The sequence below is a fragment of the Chenopodium quinoa genome, unplaced genomic scaffold, assembly GCF_001683475.1.
Source record: "Chenopodium quinoa cultivar QQ74 unplaced genomic scaffold, ASM168347v1, whole genome shotgun sequence".
In the NCBI taxonomy this organism is placed as follows: Eukaryota; Viridiplantae; Streptophyta; class Magnoliopsida; order Caryophyllales; family Amaranthaceae; genus Chenopodium; species Chenopodium quinoa.
Genome location: NW_018744143.1, coordinates 681,539 through 696,921, shown reverse-complemented (window position 1 = coordinate 696,921; position 15,383 = coordinate 681,539). Strand labels below are relative to the sequence as shown.

At 30.4% G+C, this 15,383-nt stretch overlaps 2 protein-coding genes across 2 annotated transcripts; one reads left to right on the top strand and one right to left on the bottom strand.

The window, feature by feature from the left end:
* Positions 1-5,554: 5,554 nt before the first annotated feature.
* On the top strand, positions 5,555-8,690 carry LOC110693167 (indole-3-acetic acid-amido synthetase GH3.5-like). The gene is made up of 3 exons (XM_021870290.1): positions 5,555-6,093; positions 6,240-7,171; positions 7,658-8,690. Exons 1-3 carry the CDS (start codon positions 5,756-5,758, stop codon positions 8,251-8,253), a joined length of 1,866 nt encoding a protein of 621 aa, XP_021725982.1. The 5' UTR covers positions 5,555-5,755; the 3' UTR covers positions 8,254-8,690.
* A 5,981-nt stretch (positions 8,691-14,671) lies between these two features.
* On the bottom strand, positions 14,672-15,016 carry LOC110693290. Its single transcript, XM_021870448.1, has one exon. The coding sequence runs from the start codon at positions 15,014-15,016 to the stop codon at positions 14,672-14,674; it is 345 nt and encodes a 114-aa protein (XP_021726140.1).
* Between the last annotated feature and the right edge of the window lie 367 nt (positions 15,017-15,383).

Genomic DNA, 15,383 nt, shown 5'->3' with positions numbered 1-15,383 from the left:
GCTTTTACTTTGATAGCCAAACAAGTTAATAGTGTGAAAATTAATACATACGGGTTTGCATCTCATATTTCAAATTACAATATTACTTAATATTATGTTATGTTTATCTTAATGTTGCTTTACATATAAGAATATGTTATATGTCGCATTATAGCATATTATTGAATAATGTTGGTCATATCAGTATTTAGGTTGAATTTGATTTCAATTTATATGATTTACATATTTAGTATAAATCAATGTTATGCGATAATGTCAATATGATATTTGGATACGAATAAGTTTCTACCGAATTATTGAATCGAATCTATGGCTTGGAATACAATATATAATAAATTATATCAAAGAGCTTAGATAGAATTGATTATTAATTTGTTTTGTTTGTACAAAAGTTGATAGCTCGCTTTGAGAAAAAGTAGCAAAGATTTTCGCAACGTTAGAGGAGAAATTAGATATAGAAGAGAATTGCAACGTGAAGGCATTGAAGTCCTATTCGTACACGTGTCAAAGTGGTAAAGTTTAGAGCTAGAGACAGCTGGCAACTTTACAAGTAGTAGTAGTTCTTTTCTCATTAAAACAAGATACTTGTACAAGAAACTCCAAATTACTATCATAATAACGAACCTCTTTACCACGCCGTATGGGAGGGAAAACTAATGTCTCGTAGAGTGAGAGAAAAGAAACGATTCGAATCAAAATTTAAGTCGTTTTATGTTAGATATTATAAACTAAAGTGACTTCGGATGTCGGAGTGAAAAAAATTACAATTATGTAAAATGAGAGAAAAAAAAAACAAATAGTTCAGATGATTAAGAAAAATGTAGTTAAATAAACTTGTACGGAGTAGTATGATTATAAGGAGTTCTATATAAGCAATAAATATCATTATTTGAGTAGGGCTTTTAGTTTGCAAGTTGGAAAAATCAAGTTTCTCCCTTCGTTTTCTTCAAAATAAAGAAAAATTAACTTTACGCGAGATGATTTAATTTTGAATTAAAATGAATTTATAACTCTAAATTGCAGCTTAAGGCCCATTATATAATTATTTTGTAATAAAACTTCTCCCTTTTAGGTGGGGAATGGAAATTAGGCAAAAATGTTAAAAGAAGATATGAACTCAATTAAGGCTTTTAGTAGTATAATATAGTTTAATTGTTCATAGTTCATCGTACCTTTCTATGTAGATCTTTGGTTGCTATATAAAGGAAAGACTTTGATATCATTTTATAATACAGTTAAGTAACAAATTAAGTAATATAAATGGCTTTTTGAGAGCTACTTTACAACAAAACTTTCTATTAAAAAAACAAAAAAAGAAAAATAGGTATTATTGGAAAGTTGAGAATTAACATATTATCAATATAAATTGAAGAGAATAAGTTATTTTGTAGGATTTCTTGCTCTAAAATCAAGTTTTCAATTGCATTCTTCAAACAATGGGTTAGCGTCATCACCACTTCTAATGCCATGTTAAAATTTCTAATGGATTTGCTTGTGTAAAGGAAAAGTATTACCACATCAATTCTCTAGTGATTTTTCATCATATTACATAGAAAAATAGATTTATCATCATAAAATTAAAAGGTAATATGTAATGTAACCATTATATACTTTTATGCATGTTAGTCAACTTACCTTTTTGTTTTTGTTTGAAGTGGTTTAATCATCAAGTTAACTTGCAAGTTGGTTTTCTCTTAACTAAAGGTGCTTGATATTGTTAGAGGTACACGTACCTTTGGAGTTGTCTTCTCTATGCTACCAAATGGACCAACTTTGCATTCTTCACGAGTCTCTTCTCTTTTAGGGATCCTTTGATTAACAAAATGGTTTGGTATGAGTTTGAAACCATAAATAAATTTGGATATTATATTATTTGTGTGAATTTTAATTCTAAATATCATATGTTTGGTTCGGTTATGCCATGACTTAACTTCTTCCCTTGTGTTTTTAAACATAAAATCTTATACAAATGAGACTTATATATACGATTGAGATATGTGTTTTGAAATTAAGATTTTCTCAAATAAATGGTAATATGCATGAGTTTTAGTTATTTCAAACTCATACTCTATGTCTTATTTGTGTGAACTAAACGCCCTCCTATAACACCACTTTAGGAGTTTAGGTACATGAAAATTTGATCCCATAACCTATATGAGACCAAGGTATGCTCTACACTCTAAGCTACCAACTGAAGAATGTATTTGATATTTTTTCATTCAAAATGACTAAATTGTTTTTGAGTTGAATGTATTCATTCGGTATGAACACAATTAAAAAAAAAATTCAATTAATTGCCTAAACAGATTAATTTATCTCATAAGTCATACAAGTAAATCAAGTTGTTATGTAAAATTATTTCAACCATACTTGCTAATATAATAGCTTTCACTATATCTTATTACCAATATACACGAAGTATAATGAATAAAATTGTACCCCTAAATAAGTAACCCCGACCACACAAAAAAAGCACCGAAACTTATAGGAATATTAGATTATTCAAAATATATTTTTTTTTTTATTTTTGATACTCTTATTATTTTTGAATAATAAGAACATCAAAAATCAAAAAAAAAAAAAAAATTGAATAAAAAGAATATCAAAAATCAAAATGGTGTAATTAGTTTTAAACACCGATGAAGTGTATACTTCGTGTCAAACAATCCCAATAATTCGTGTTTGTGTGTATTGGACAAACTTAGATATTGAAAAGGAATAAGATAGAGGTGAATTTATGCGTTATGGACAAAATACGGGAAACCGGTTTGTTGGAGTAATAAGAGACACTCCACCCTTTGTACTGGCACACCTGTAGCCGGAGTTACTCCTTGCGAGTTTACCGGGAACCTACCAATTCGCCCCATTTCTTGTACCCCCAAAGTTCTTACATTGTGTGCCATTTTTGTTCTTTACCTACTATTAGTCAAAAATTTTAAACTCTTATGATTATATACAAGAATTCAAAATCCGATGATATAATCAATAAGCATATTCATAAGCTCATATCAATAATTGGTGTTGTTAGTCGGTAAGTAAAAACATTCTATTTTATCAAAAATTCGCAAAGGTCAATATGCACCTGACTTATTTAATTACATAGTACGTAAATTCATATGTGTTGAATATCTATTTCTAAAGGTTAAGAGTGTATTCTCCTTACCTAGATTTGACTATCTTAATTTATTGTGATTGGTTAATTGGGTGTCGGTTTTCATTATTTTTTTTTTATGAATTAAATATTTGCAAGGTTAAAAGGATGAAAGTTTCCTTTGTAAAAATAATGTGTATGTACGGGTTCTTTTGTCCCCAAATTATGTTAACATTCATTTGTTGTACCATTGTGATATGCTGTATAAAAGCTTTGACAGATACTTGCATAAATAAATTAAGTAAATGTCCATAAAGTCTTGTATTATGAGATAAGATGACTTTTAATATGACATAAGGTGATTTCTATCGAAATCAATGGCTTTTAATAAGATATGATGAGATGACTTGACTATTTGTGTTGAAATCTCCTTGTAATTAAAATAATAATAAACATAAAAATAAAAAAGAAACATTTTGGTAATTAACCAATAGATCACAATTCACCAAAACTTAAATCTTTGGATTATACACACAATCTATTCTAACAAAAAAAAAAAAAAAAAAAAAAAAAAAAATCTACACACCATCATTAAAAATACATAACTAAGAAGATGAAGAAAATTTCTCCAATAAGTATTTATCTTAATTCCGAAACAATCTTTTCAAACTACATTTCTAGCCCATGTGTTAGTACGAATACATTTTGTTATAAGAGAAATTTAAAATTAATTTACTTAGCGTGTATAAATACATACAAATATATAATAAGACTAGATAATTAACTAATTAAATAATCCTACTGGACATTAGTTAGTATTTGGTACTTCCACGCACTTAATTACAAGTTCATGGAAGTCATTGTCAACTTGGTAGAAAGGATTAAAAAGTTGAATAATTTTGTCTAAGAAAGTTGCTGTCAAAATGGCAAGGTAACTAAACTTTGATTATAAGGGTGTCCAGTATGTTTAGCAACAATTAAACACAAGAGGGGCCCTTAATATTATCCCTTAACAACAATTAATTAACCACGTAATCATCCTTTCCTGGTAATTACGGCACGAACACATTTTTGGTATATTATTCATTCATACTGCAATTATCAACTCTAGACTTTAGATGACATTATATTGTGTTTGATATATGTACATAGAAATCTTCTTTTACTTTTTACGGTTAATATATTAATTGATATGTAATGCATTCATGATAGATGTCTTAGGATGCACCCTTTACTTTTGTTTAATTTGAGGTTGTACATCACCGGATAGCGATAAATTTATATTTAAGGTCGAGAAGGTTTAAACGGCAGGAAACTCTCACATTAAATATTGTTACATTATCAAAACTCGAACATGATGACATGAGACATATCACATATGCTTTCATAGAATATTTTCTTGTTATATTTTACTAATGCAATATGATTGTAAATTTTGATTCTAAATAATGCAAAATGATTTTTTTTATTTGAAATGTAGGAATTTTCTCTTAGCATAAGTTGATTGTTTTTTTTTTAAACATAAAAATATCATAATCTCTATCGAAAAGAACACTATATGTAACACATACAAGTGTGTATTAATTGGACATATGAATATATGATTCCACAATCGTTTATGAAAAAGACTTTGAGTATTTTTTTTTATGGATTTTACTTTTTTATATCGTTAGATTAATATTAGAGCTCTAGAAACATGCATTAGTAGTATGAAATGTTTATCCACTTAGGAGTATCAAAAAGGAATCTTGATTCTTTAATATGATCATTTAACAAGTTTCATTGTTATTTTATATGACTATGTTTTTTTTACCTTTATGTTTATGTGTATTCTTTTCCCTCCTCTATCAAATGAAAGTTGCTACTTTCTCTCCTAAAAACAACTCATGCCACATATTAGGGATATTCGAAAAAAAAAAATCTATATATAAAACATAGTCATAAACTACTACTTATGTTAAAAAATAAAATTTATAGAATTCACTCCACTCAAGTGAGGAATCAACTAATGTACATCGTAAAGGATAAATCAATGGAACCATATCAAAGTCCCAATTAATTTAGTTTTACTAAAAACTGAACACTCAATCATCGTGATTAAAATAGATACGTCTAACGCCCATCTTAAATTGCAATTTCAACTCCTAATTATCAATAGTACAATTAAGATTATTGTCATAATGTAGAAAACTTAACCCAATTAACACATCAATTATGCCTCCAAGAGTAGTTGTGGTTTGACCTTAAGCTTAGATAGCATGGAACATCCATGTGTTGGTCGGTCAAGCAAGCTAGCTAACGTTAATTGTTAACAAATTGAAAAACCCAAAATTATACTAATAAAAAAACCTCACATAAATTGACAACTCTACCCACCAATATAGCTACCCTTTTATTTATTTTTTTATTTATATATTTTTATTTATTTTAATTTTATTTTTATTATTATGAATTTTGAACCCTGAGTTGGAGCAAAGCAAACACCCTTTCCCCTTTCCCCTTTCCCCTTTCTTTCTTCTATAAAAACCCACATCTCCCCTTCTTTCCTTTACACCCACACTCCCATAACCAACAACAAACAAACCATCTCATTTCTCCCTCTTCTTTCTCTCTCTATAAAATTATTTACGAATTAACAAAATTCATTACCGTTTAGCTATAGCCATGCCTGAGGCACCAAAAGAAACATATGATCACCCAAAAAAACCCATGGAAGTTTACAACATGTATGAACAAAACAAGAAATCTCTTGAGTTCATTGAGGAAGTTACCGAAAATGCTGATCAACTTCAAAAGAGAGTTCTCTTTGAAATCTTAACTCGAAACTCCAACGTTGAGTACCTTCAGAGGCATGGCCTTAATGGTGCTACTGATAGGGATACGTTCAAGAAACTCATCCCTGTTATTAAGTATGAAGATATTCAATCCGATATTACTCGTATTGCCAATGGGGATAAATCTCCCATCCTCTGCTCCCATCCCATCTCCGAGTTCCTTACTAGGTATGTAAAACTGGGCGACTCCAGCAAAGACTTTAACCAGCCAAACTAGTTGTTGCTGTTCTGTCGTTCTGTTTTGTATTATTTTTGTTGCATTAAATTTTGAGATTGATTAAATTTTTTTTTTTGGAAATTGTTGTTGGTTGTAGCTCTGGAACATCTGGAGGAGAGAGAAAATTGATGCCTACAATTGAAGAGGAGTTAGACAGGAGGTGCATGTTATACAGCTTACTAATGCCAGTTATGAGTCAATTTGTGCCTGGCTTAGACAAAGGCAAAGGGATGTATTTCTTGTTCATAAAATCTGAGGCTAAGACTCCGGGCGGGATCTTGGCCCGACCCGTTTTAACCAGCTACTACAAAAGCTCACATTTCAAAAACCGACCTTTCGACTCTTACACCAATTATACTAGTCCTAATGAAGCTATCTTATGCTCTGATTCCTACCAGTCCATGTACGCCCAACTCCTCTGTGGCCTATTCGAACACAACGAGGTTCTTCGGGTCGGGGCAGTTTTTGCCTCCGGGTTTATCCGGGCCATTAAATTCCTCGAAAAACATTGGACCCTCTTGGCCCATGACATCCGGGTCGGGTCACTCAACCCGCAGATCACTGACCCGTCCGTTAGGGATGCAGTGATGCGGGTCCTGAAACCCGACCCTAAGTTAGCGGACTTTATCGAGTTCGAATGTAGCAAGAAGTCATGGCAAGGGATCATTACTAGGTTGTGGCCTAACACAAAATATGTTGATGTTATTGTGACAGGGACCATGGCACAATATATTCCTACCCTTGATTATTATAGCAACGGTTTACCCCTTGTTTGTACCATGTATGCCTCTTCTGAATGTTACTTTGGTGTCAATCTTAACCCACTCTGCAAGCCAAGCGAAGTTTCCTACACCCTTATTCCTACCATGGGTTACTTCGAGTTTTTACCCGTTCAGCGTAACATCAATGGCGTTACCAATTCCATCTCTATGCCGAAATCTCTCACTGAGAAGGAGCAGCAAGACCTCGTCGAGCTCACTGATGTCAAGCTCGGCCATGAGTACGAACTTGTCATTACTACTTATGCCGGTAAGTTACTTATTCTCGGTCTTTTTTAACTACACGATTGTTATTTGTTACACATGATTAGTGATAGGCCTAACACGATGCGTGAATTAATGTGGATCCATAATTTACTCACTTAAGAACCTTTATTTGTTCCTGATAAAAAAGGGGATGTTTTAGGGAGGGAAAAAGGCGTGTGAGGAATGTATTGAATTTATATGGATAAGATCCGAAAATATATTTGTTATATGTATCACATTCTTTGAAAATTCTCAAAATTCCTTTATTAATTTTCGAGCTTCTAAAAATATTCCTTATTAAATTTCTCAAATAACCCCTTAAAAAGTTTTCAAAAAGCCCAAAATATCCCCATGAGACTAAAAAAAGCGTATCATGGTCACAATGATAAATTAGGCAAACCTCATTAATACTTCCTCATTGTTACATTATTATAATCGACTTTTTATTTTATGATGGAACCTCACTAAACTTGTACATATACAAACACAGGTTTGTACAGATACAGAGTAGGCGACGTTCTGAGGGTGGCGGGATTTAAGAACAAGGCACCACAATTCAACTTCGTGTGCCGCAAGAACGTGGTGTTAAGCATAGACTCCGACAAGACCGACGAGGTGGAGCTCCAAAACGCGGTCAAGAATGCCGTAACACACCTACAGCCATTCGACGCCACCCTACTAGAGTACACTAGCTATGCTGACCTATCAACCATACCAGGCCATTATGTACTATTTTGGGAGCTAAGCCTAAATGGCTCCACCATGGTACCGCCTTCGGTTTTTGAGGATTGCTGCCTAGCCATCGAGGAGTCCCTTAACAGTGTGTACCGGCAAGGCCGGGTTTCGGACAAGTCCATCGGACCACTAGAGATCAAGATAGTCGAAAACGGAACGTTTGATAAGCTTATGGATTATGCCATTAGTTTAGGGGCGTCTATTAATCAGTACAAAACTCCTAGGTGTGTTAAGTTTGCACCCATTGTAGAGTTGCTTAACTCGAGAGTTGTGTCATCGTACCGTAGTCCGAAATGTCCAAAATGGGTCCCAGGTCACAAGCAATGGTGCAATGGTAATGAAGAAAGATGAGGGGTAAAGAAGTAATTTCATTGCTTGATTGTGGTTGAATGAATGTTAATGGAGGATAAGAAGAAGAAGAATGAGCTGTTTTTGTGATCATTTTGGGTAGGAGGATGATCAATTCAAGGACCCATTTTAGATGGAGTACTATTCATCGGTCTAATTTTAATTAATTAGTTTCTTTTTTTAATCTTTTTTTTTTTTTTTTTTTTTATCTTATGTATGAATTTGTAGCACTTGTTCATGAGCAATGTGTAGGGACAATGAAAATGTTTAGGTTTCGTTTGTACAAAATTAATTAATTCCCTCTTTTTCTAAAGGAGGAACGTTTTTTAATTTCTTTAACTGTCTTGGTGTACTCGTGACTGTAATTTATCGCTGCCTGTTAAAAGCGAGTGGGTGTATGATAACGAAATATATCCAATTACGTATAGCATTCTTATGAATTTTAGTTTGAGAAGAAAGCTTTTTCTTGTAGAAACTAAACTTCAATGTTTCACTTCCTCACTCACTTCTCTTCTTTTATTTCTACGGTTGTTATTCAAACACAATTACTTTCTAATTGGCATTATTCCTACTTCATAGTAGTGGATATTTTTTTCTTGAAAATAATTGTTTAAGAGTAGTGTTAACTTGATTAAGATGATTGTTTTAGACAACGAATGATTAAAACTGATTTTTACCGTCCATATTTTAGCATAACAACACCTAGAATAATGTCAAGTGCTCAATACTTGTAATTTGTAACTTCACAAAGTTAAAATTACATCAATGTATTCAACATACAATTAGATTGAACGAACTTTATGTTTTGAAATAACATTTTTAGTTTCACCAAATCAACTAATCATGGACAAATTCTGAATCTGGTCCAAACTTTAGAGAATTCAAACTTTAAAACTAGCATGCTTTTTAGATGACATACAAAGAAGTTATGGTACTACTACTTGTTGAGATGTAAACATGCATGTGGATGACAACGTCTAAAGGAAAAAGACCAACATGTATGATGTATGTTACTCAAATACGTTATCCTTGATTGGAGAAAAGGTCTAATACATTATTTAACTAATTTCTATCATGATTTACAAAATTACTTCCTTTGTTCTATAGTGATTGTATGATCATAATTTAATTTTCCATGCTAATCAATGCATAATTTTAACCATCAAAATTTATATGAATGTGTTAGATTTGTCTCGATATATAGTTTCAAAATATTAAACTATTTTTAAAAAAATGTATACAGTATAAGACGTTGAAGATATTAATGCTAAAATTATAAATACATTGAAATTTGTATAAAATAATATGGGACAAACAGAAAAGAATGGGTAGAATAATAAAAGAAATAGTCTATATTTAAAAAATATTAACATATATATATATATATATATATATATATATATATACTTAGTACATTTTCAAGATTATTCTTATATGATAAATATTATAGTAATTTTGTTAAAAAAAATAATATATTATATTAATTCATATATACTGAAAATATTTAGAATATGTTATATACACCCGGGTGCACCGTATACCCAACTAACCCAAGGTTGGTTTTTGCTCTTCATTTGGTGATTAAATGAAAAACAATCATCAAAATGAGAACAAAATACTCATGAGTATACGGTGCACCCGGGTGTATATAACCATCTCTAAGAAATATTCACATGTTACAATCATTATAGAACGAAAGAAAAATCACTAATTTAATATGGTGGAAAATTTATTTGACCTGAAAATTATGCCTAAAAAACTATTTTAAAACAAAAATAGTTTTTCTAATGGAAATAATGGGTGTTCCGATCCCTACATAAATTCAGCCATAAAATCTGCCCACTGAAGTCTCATGGGCCACTTCCTAAAACGGCAAAGCCAAGCCTCCCTTTAAACTCTAAATTCTTTTATATTTTTCCCCCTCCTTTTATGTTTGTTAATTATTATTATAACTAATTAATTAATTAATTAAAATGTTCAAGCTTCTTAAAGAAGAACAACTTTTCTGCATCATTAATTTAGGTCTTTACTTTACTTATTTTCATTGCTACTGAATCTAAGCCATCTGTTTAATTCCCCTTTTTAGTGAATATATCATCTCATTATCACCTAAAAAGTTGTCATGGGACTAGCCATGTGTGACAGGCATTTATTACTACTACTACTGTACTGCTCCAAATTCTTCTCTAAATTCTATGCTATAGCTGATTAGCCTGACAATTAAGCAACTTATTGGTGCCCAAAAGTCTATGCCTATCATATTCTAACTAACTCCGTTTAATTTATCACTAAACAACTTGTTTAAATTGCCACAATTTTATTCCGGTCGTATTTGGGTGATGAGTTAAATAGCTCTACTTCTAATCATGTTTAATTGAATACGTGTTATGGTTTATTATAATTTTTTTGTATTTATTATAATACTCTGTATTGTTAATGTTTAATTTGAGTAATTTTATATCGTCTAATTTCAGGATAATAAGAATATAATCTAAGTAAGTGAAATTTCAAAGTCTATTTATCCCATTAATTATCCAAATGCTAACTCTTAAGTATAAAGTTTATTATTGTTCCTAAAAAAAAAAAAAAATTAAAAAAAAAATAAATAAATAAAAGAAAGAAGAAGAAAAAAGTTTATTATTGAGGATATATGTTGCTAGCTTTTTTAGTGTAAATTTCCTAACTTGTTAGGCGAATAAACTTTTTGTTTTTTCGAAGGAATTATAATCCTTAAGCAATAGACTTAGTTGACTTTTTCTATATTAATATTTCTGTTTGGCTGAATTCCAATAATTTTTTTTACTAAGTAGCAAGAAAGAAGTTACGTATAATAAAATAAAAATTGTTTTAAAAAAAACGTATTGGTTCAAAAATTCTAGTTATTGACTAGTACAGGAGCATCTTCGCACATTTATTAAATGAATTGATGTTGTCAGTGCTTAACTCGAGATAATAGTTTATACGATTCATTTTGCACCATTACGAGTGTCACCCTTCAATTATTGATCACACACTCCTTGTACTCAGGCATAAAAGGATAATTATTGTAGTAGTTAATACTTCATCCTTTTAAAGATCTTGCACTTTAACCCTTTTTTTTATTGGACAAAACTTACTCAACCTGAAATGATTTGATTCAGATTCGAGATATATCAATATTAGTCTGTAATGTAATTGTACTTGAACGTAATCGGCTCAAAAGTTTGCATGAATGAATTGGTGTATAATCCATGATAAACCAGCTGACATTTACGTGCAATTAAATAGACACAACTTAAATCAAATGGAACCGATCGATTTAAGCGATTTGAATTAATGGTTATACTAATTAAAAATAGACATTCTTCAAAGGAGAGATGAAGTATCCAATTATGAGTACAATTTTATAGTGTAATCAATGTAGAGGAGCTTTTTCAAGAACAATAATTATGGTCAAATGTCCCTAATAGTTCTCATCATGGATGGTGTTATAGACTATAAAATATACTCCATATACATTATGTGCAATATAGCCAATAGTTAGGGAAGAATACTTTTGGATACTTCCCTGCAATAACTAGATTTAACAATTGATTTTAAGTCAATGATGAATTAATTAGAATATGTCTAGTTTTAACAAATTAGTTATGAGGCTACATATGCTGCGGCCAGGCATCCTAGCACTTTGTTTAACAAGTTAATTGGCAATACCAATTGACTATAATCACATTAATACGACCAAGAGTTACCTCCATAATTGCTTCTCTTAAAGAATTGAGGAATGAAAGCAAAACATATTAATCCTTATTACATTATCAAAAGTACAATATAGTATTTCATTCAATTTCAAGAAGTATTTCCTCCGTGCTATTTTAAATATCAACAACAATTTGACTTTAAGACCTGTCAGTTTATAGCACATAATATTGACTACTAATGCAATTGATTAACTATTACTTCCAATTATAAAAGATTATTGTAATATATGATACAATAATATTATCCAACAATATCCTAAATTTCCTAATAACACATTTATTTTATTGTATACGCTAAGATAAAAAGTATAGTCAAATAAACGTATACACAGTGAGAATTAAGGTTGGTCTAATGATTAGAAGCCCTTCTTTCATCCCTATGAAAGGGGTTTATGGGCGACCAAATCATGCATGTGAATTTTGACAAATGATTTACGCAAGATATTATGATACCATGACACGAGAAACATGTTCTCTCTTGAGCTCCTTTCATCCTTACATGTATTGTTGTTATTAGTTACTCATAAGTCAAAACCAATTGATAACAATAGGTGAAGCTCGATAAACTTATTTACCAACCTCTAGATTAGACGAGTGCCTACTCAAAATATCTTAGTTTAATAATTCTCAACTACATACCTATAATTATATATAAGTTACTCTTAGTTTTATAAATTGTAAGTACATATATTTGATAAAATAGGTAAATAAATCGAGGAAAACTTATACTACCTCCGTTAATTATTATATGTAACTTTGGGACATTATTTATGAGATATAAAAAAATTCCAAAATTGCACATAATATTTAATAGAGTTAGTATTAATATAGTATAATAACTTTAATCGGGGTTTTATTAATTAACTTATAAATTTATCGTGTAATTGCTATGAAGCAGTAAGAATAAATTAATTGTAGCTATGGTTGATTAACGTAATTTCTAAATTAATGCATGCACTAAGCATATCATGTCCATCCACGTCGTTTTGATGAGTTATCTACTTTGTATTTTATTATAATGTGGATAAGTTCATACCCTAGTCTTGACTATATATTAAACAAGAAGTTTATGTATTCACTTCACTATAATATTACCTATAGTATTTTCCTACCGTGTGTATAGTCATATTAATGAATTTTGAATTTGTTTAAGTAGGACTTGCTTTGACAAATACTCCATGAGTTACTAGATTGTAACGAGGTGAGAAAATTGTGATGAAGGCATTGACAAGTTTGGTGTCGGATCATGTTAGGGGAAAACTAAAAGAATCCCTATCATTGAGAAATCACAATTAAGCTCTCGACATATAATAATAAATTTAGGGGTAATTTAAACGCCCAACATCTTAATCATACTGATATGTCAGGTACCCCCTCATCCCCTTTTTTATCTGTCCCACCTTCTTTTAAGTCATCCCTTAAAAATTGCTCCATACTATAAATGTACGTGGGAAATCATCATATCACTTTACTGTCACAAAAATTACTATATGATTTGTCACTTTTTTCTCTCATACAGAACAAACGATAGGAGACGAAGGGAGTACCACTAAACTCGTAGTGAACATATTGATTACGTAGTCATGTTATTGAATATGGTGGAACCAAGGTGAATTAAATAGTGAGCCCTAGACATTCGGAAAAGGGTAGGGTCACCCAAAGGTGCATCCGGGCCGGGTCAAAAAGACAAGAAGAGTGAAGAGACCATTGAGAAAAATGAGTTTGGTAATTGAGTGCAAGACAGTTAAGATAAAAGAAGTGATCAACATCATATCAGAAGGTGTTTCCCAATAGTACTTTTTTGTCTCAACAAACCAACATTTTTCTGTTTCGTTTAATGTTTTTACAAGACAGTTTTCTGAGTAGCCCTGAAAAAGATGTCCATATCATACCACAAATTTTTATTTTATGAAAAAAATTTGCTTTATTTGAAACATGAAAATAAATAAATATACTTCATATTATCAGAATAATAATTATGAAAAAGCAAAAAAGATATCTTGATAAGGTTTGTGTTGTGCATAAAACTGTTAAAAGTGCTGTTAAGAACTGTTCCATGTAATTTTGTCGTCTTATTTAATTTTATTTTTGGTGTATATATATATATATATATATATATATATATATATATATAAATAATAAAAAAAAAAATCCATAAGTAGTTCTTTTTTTAGTGCATCATTTCATCATCTAGATTTTAAGAACATCTTTATTGGTGAACCCAAATAAATGGTTCATGGGTCACTATCACCATTTCTCTCTCATCCACATCAACCCAACAAACCATTTACAATATTCACTCTTAACAATGAACACTAAACAATGGTTCATCATCAATACTCCCTACCCCACCTTATTTTATTTTTGTAAATATAATCTTTTTTGTTTCATAATTATAATTTATTAACCCGATGTCAATGTAATTAATTGACGTATTTAATATTTTAATCGTGATTACTAATTAAGAAATTATCGCATTTTTTTATCAGCTTTTTAAAAAACTAATTCTTGTGATTAATATTTTTTAAACAACAACGCAGCTAATTTTAATTAACAAAAAAAAAAAAGAGGTACAAATCGTGATTACAGTTCTACAACTATAATCTAGTACATTTTATTTAAAAAAAAAAACAACTACACATCGTTTTGTAAGATGTCCTTAGGGATAACCATTAGTTGTAAACCTAGTTGCCTAAGTTTTCGTTGTTACCAAATTTATTCCATATATGTTCGACCAAGTCGTTTTTTAGCTGCAAATGAGTCTGTTGATCCTCAATCTTTGTTCTACGAGACAAGTATAAGCCGATATCCACAATACGATCAGTACGGTACTCGGTAGTGTCCTCATTAGCGTTGCCTCCAGCATTCATAAACTCATTGGTATTAACGTTATTTTGATACGTCTCTCGTTCATCTTCAACGATCATATTATGTATTATGATGCAGGCGAGCATGATATTGTGGAGTATGTCGGTATCCCACGCCAAAGACGGCTTTTTAATAATGGCAAAACGAGCTTGAAGGATCATATTTTGACCCAAATTTTTTTTCTTCTTTCTATTTGTTTTGGGGTTGGTATTAGCATCCATAATTATAATTTATATTTGGAAAAAATAAAAATTTAATAATAATAATAATAACGACAATAATAATAAAAATAATAATAATAACGATAATAATAATAAAGGAAATAATAATAATAACGATAATAATAATAAAAATGATAATAATAACGATGATAATAATAATAATAATAATAATAATAATAATAATAATAATAATAATAATAATAATAATAATAATAATAATAATAATAGAGGGGATTTTTGAAGAGAAAAATATAGTAGAAAGAAATGGATTTTCAAAGTTGAAGAAAGTATAGCAATATGGGTGTCT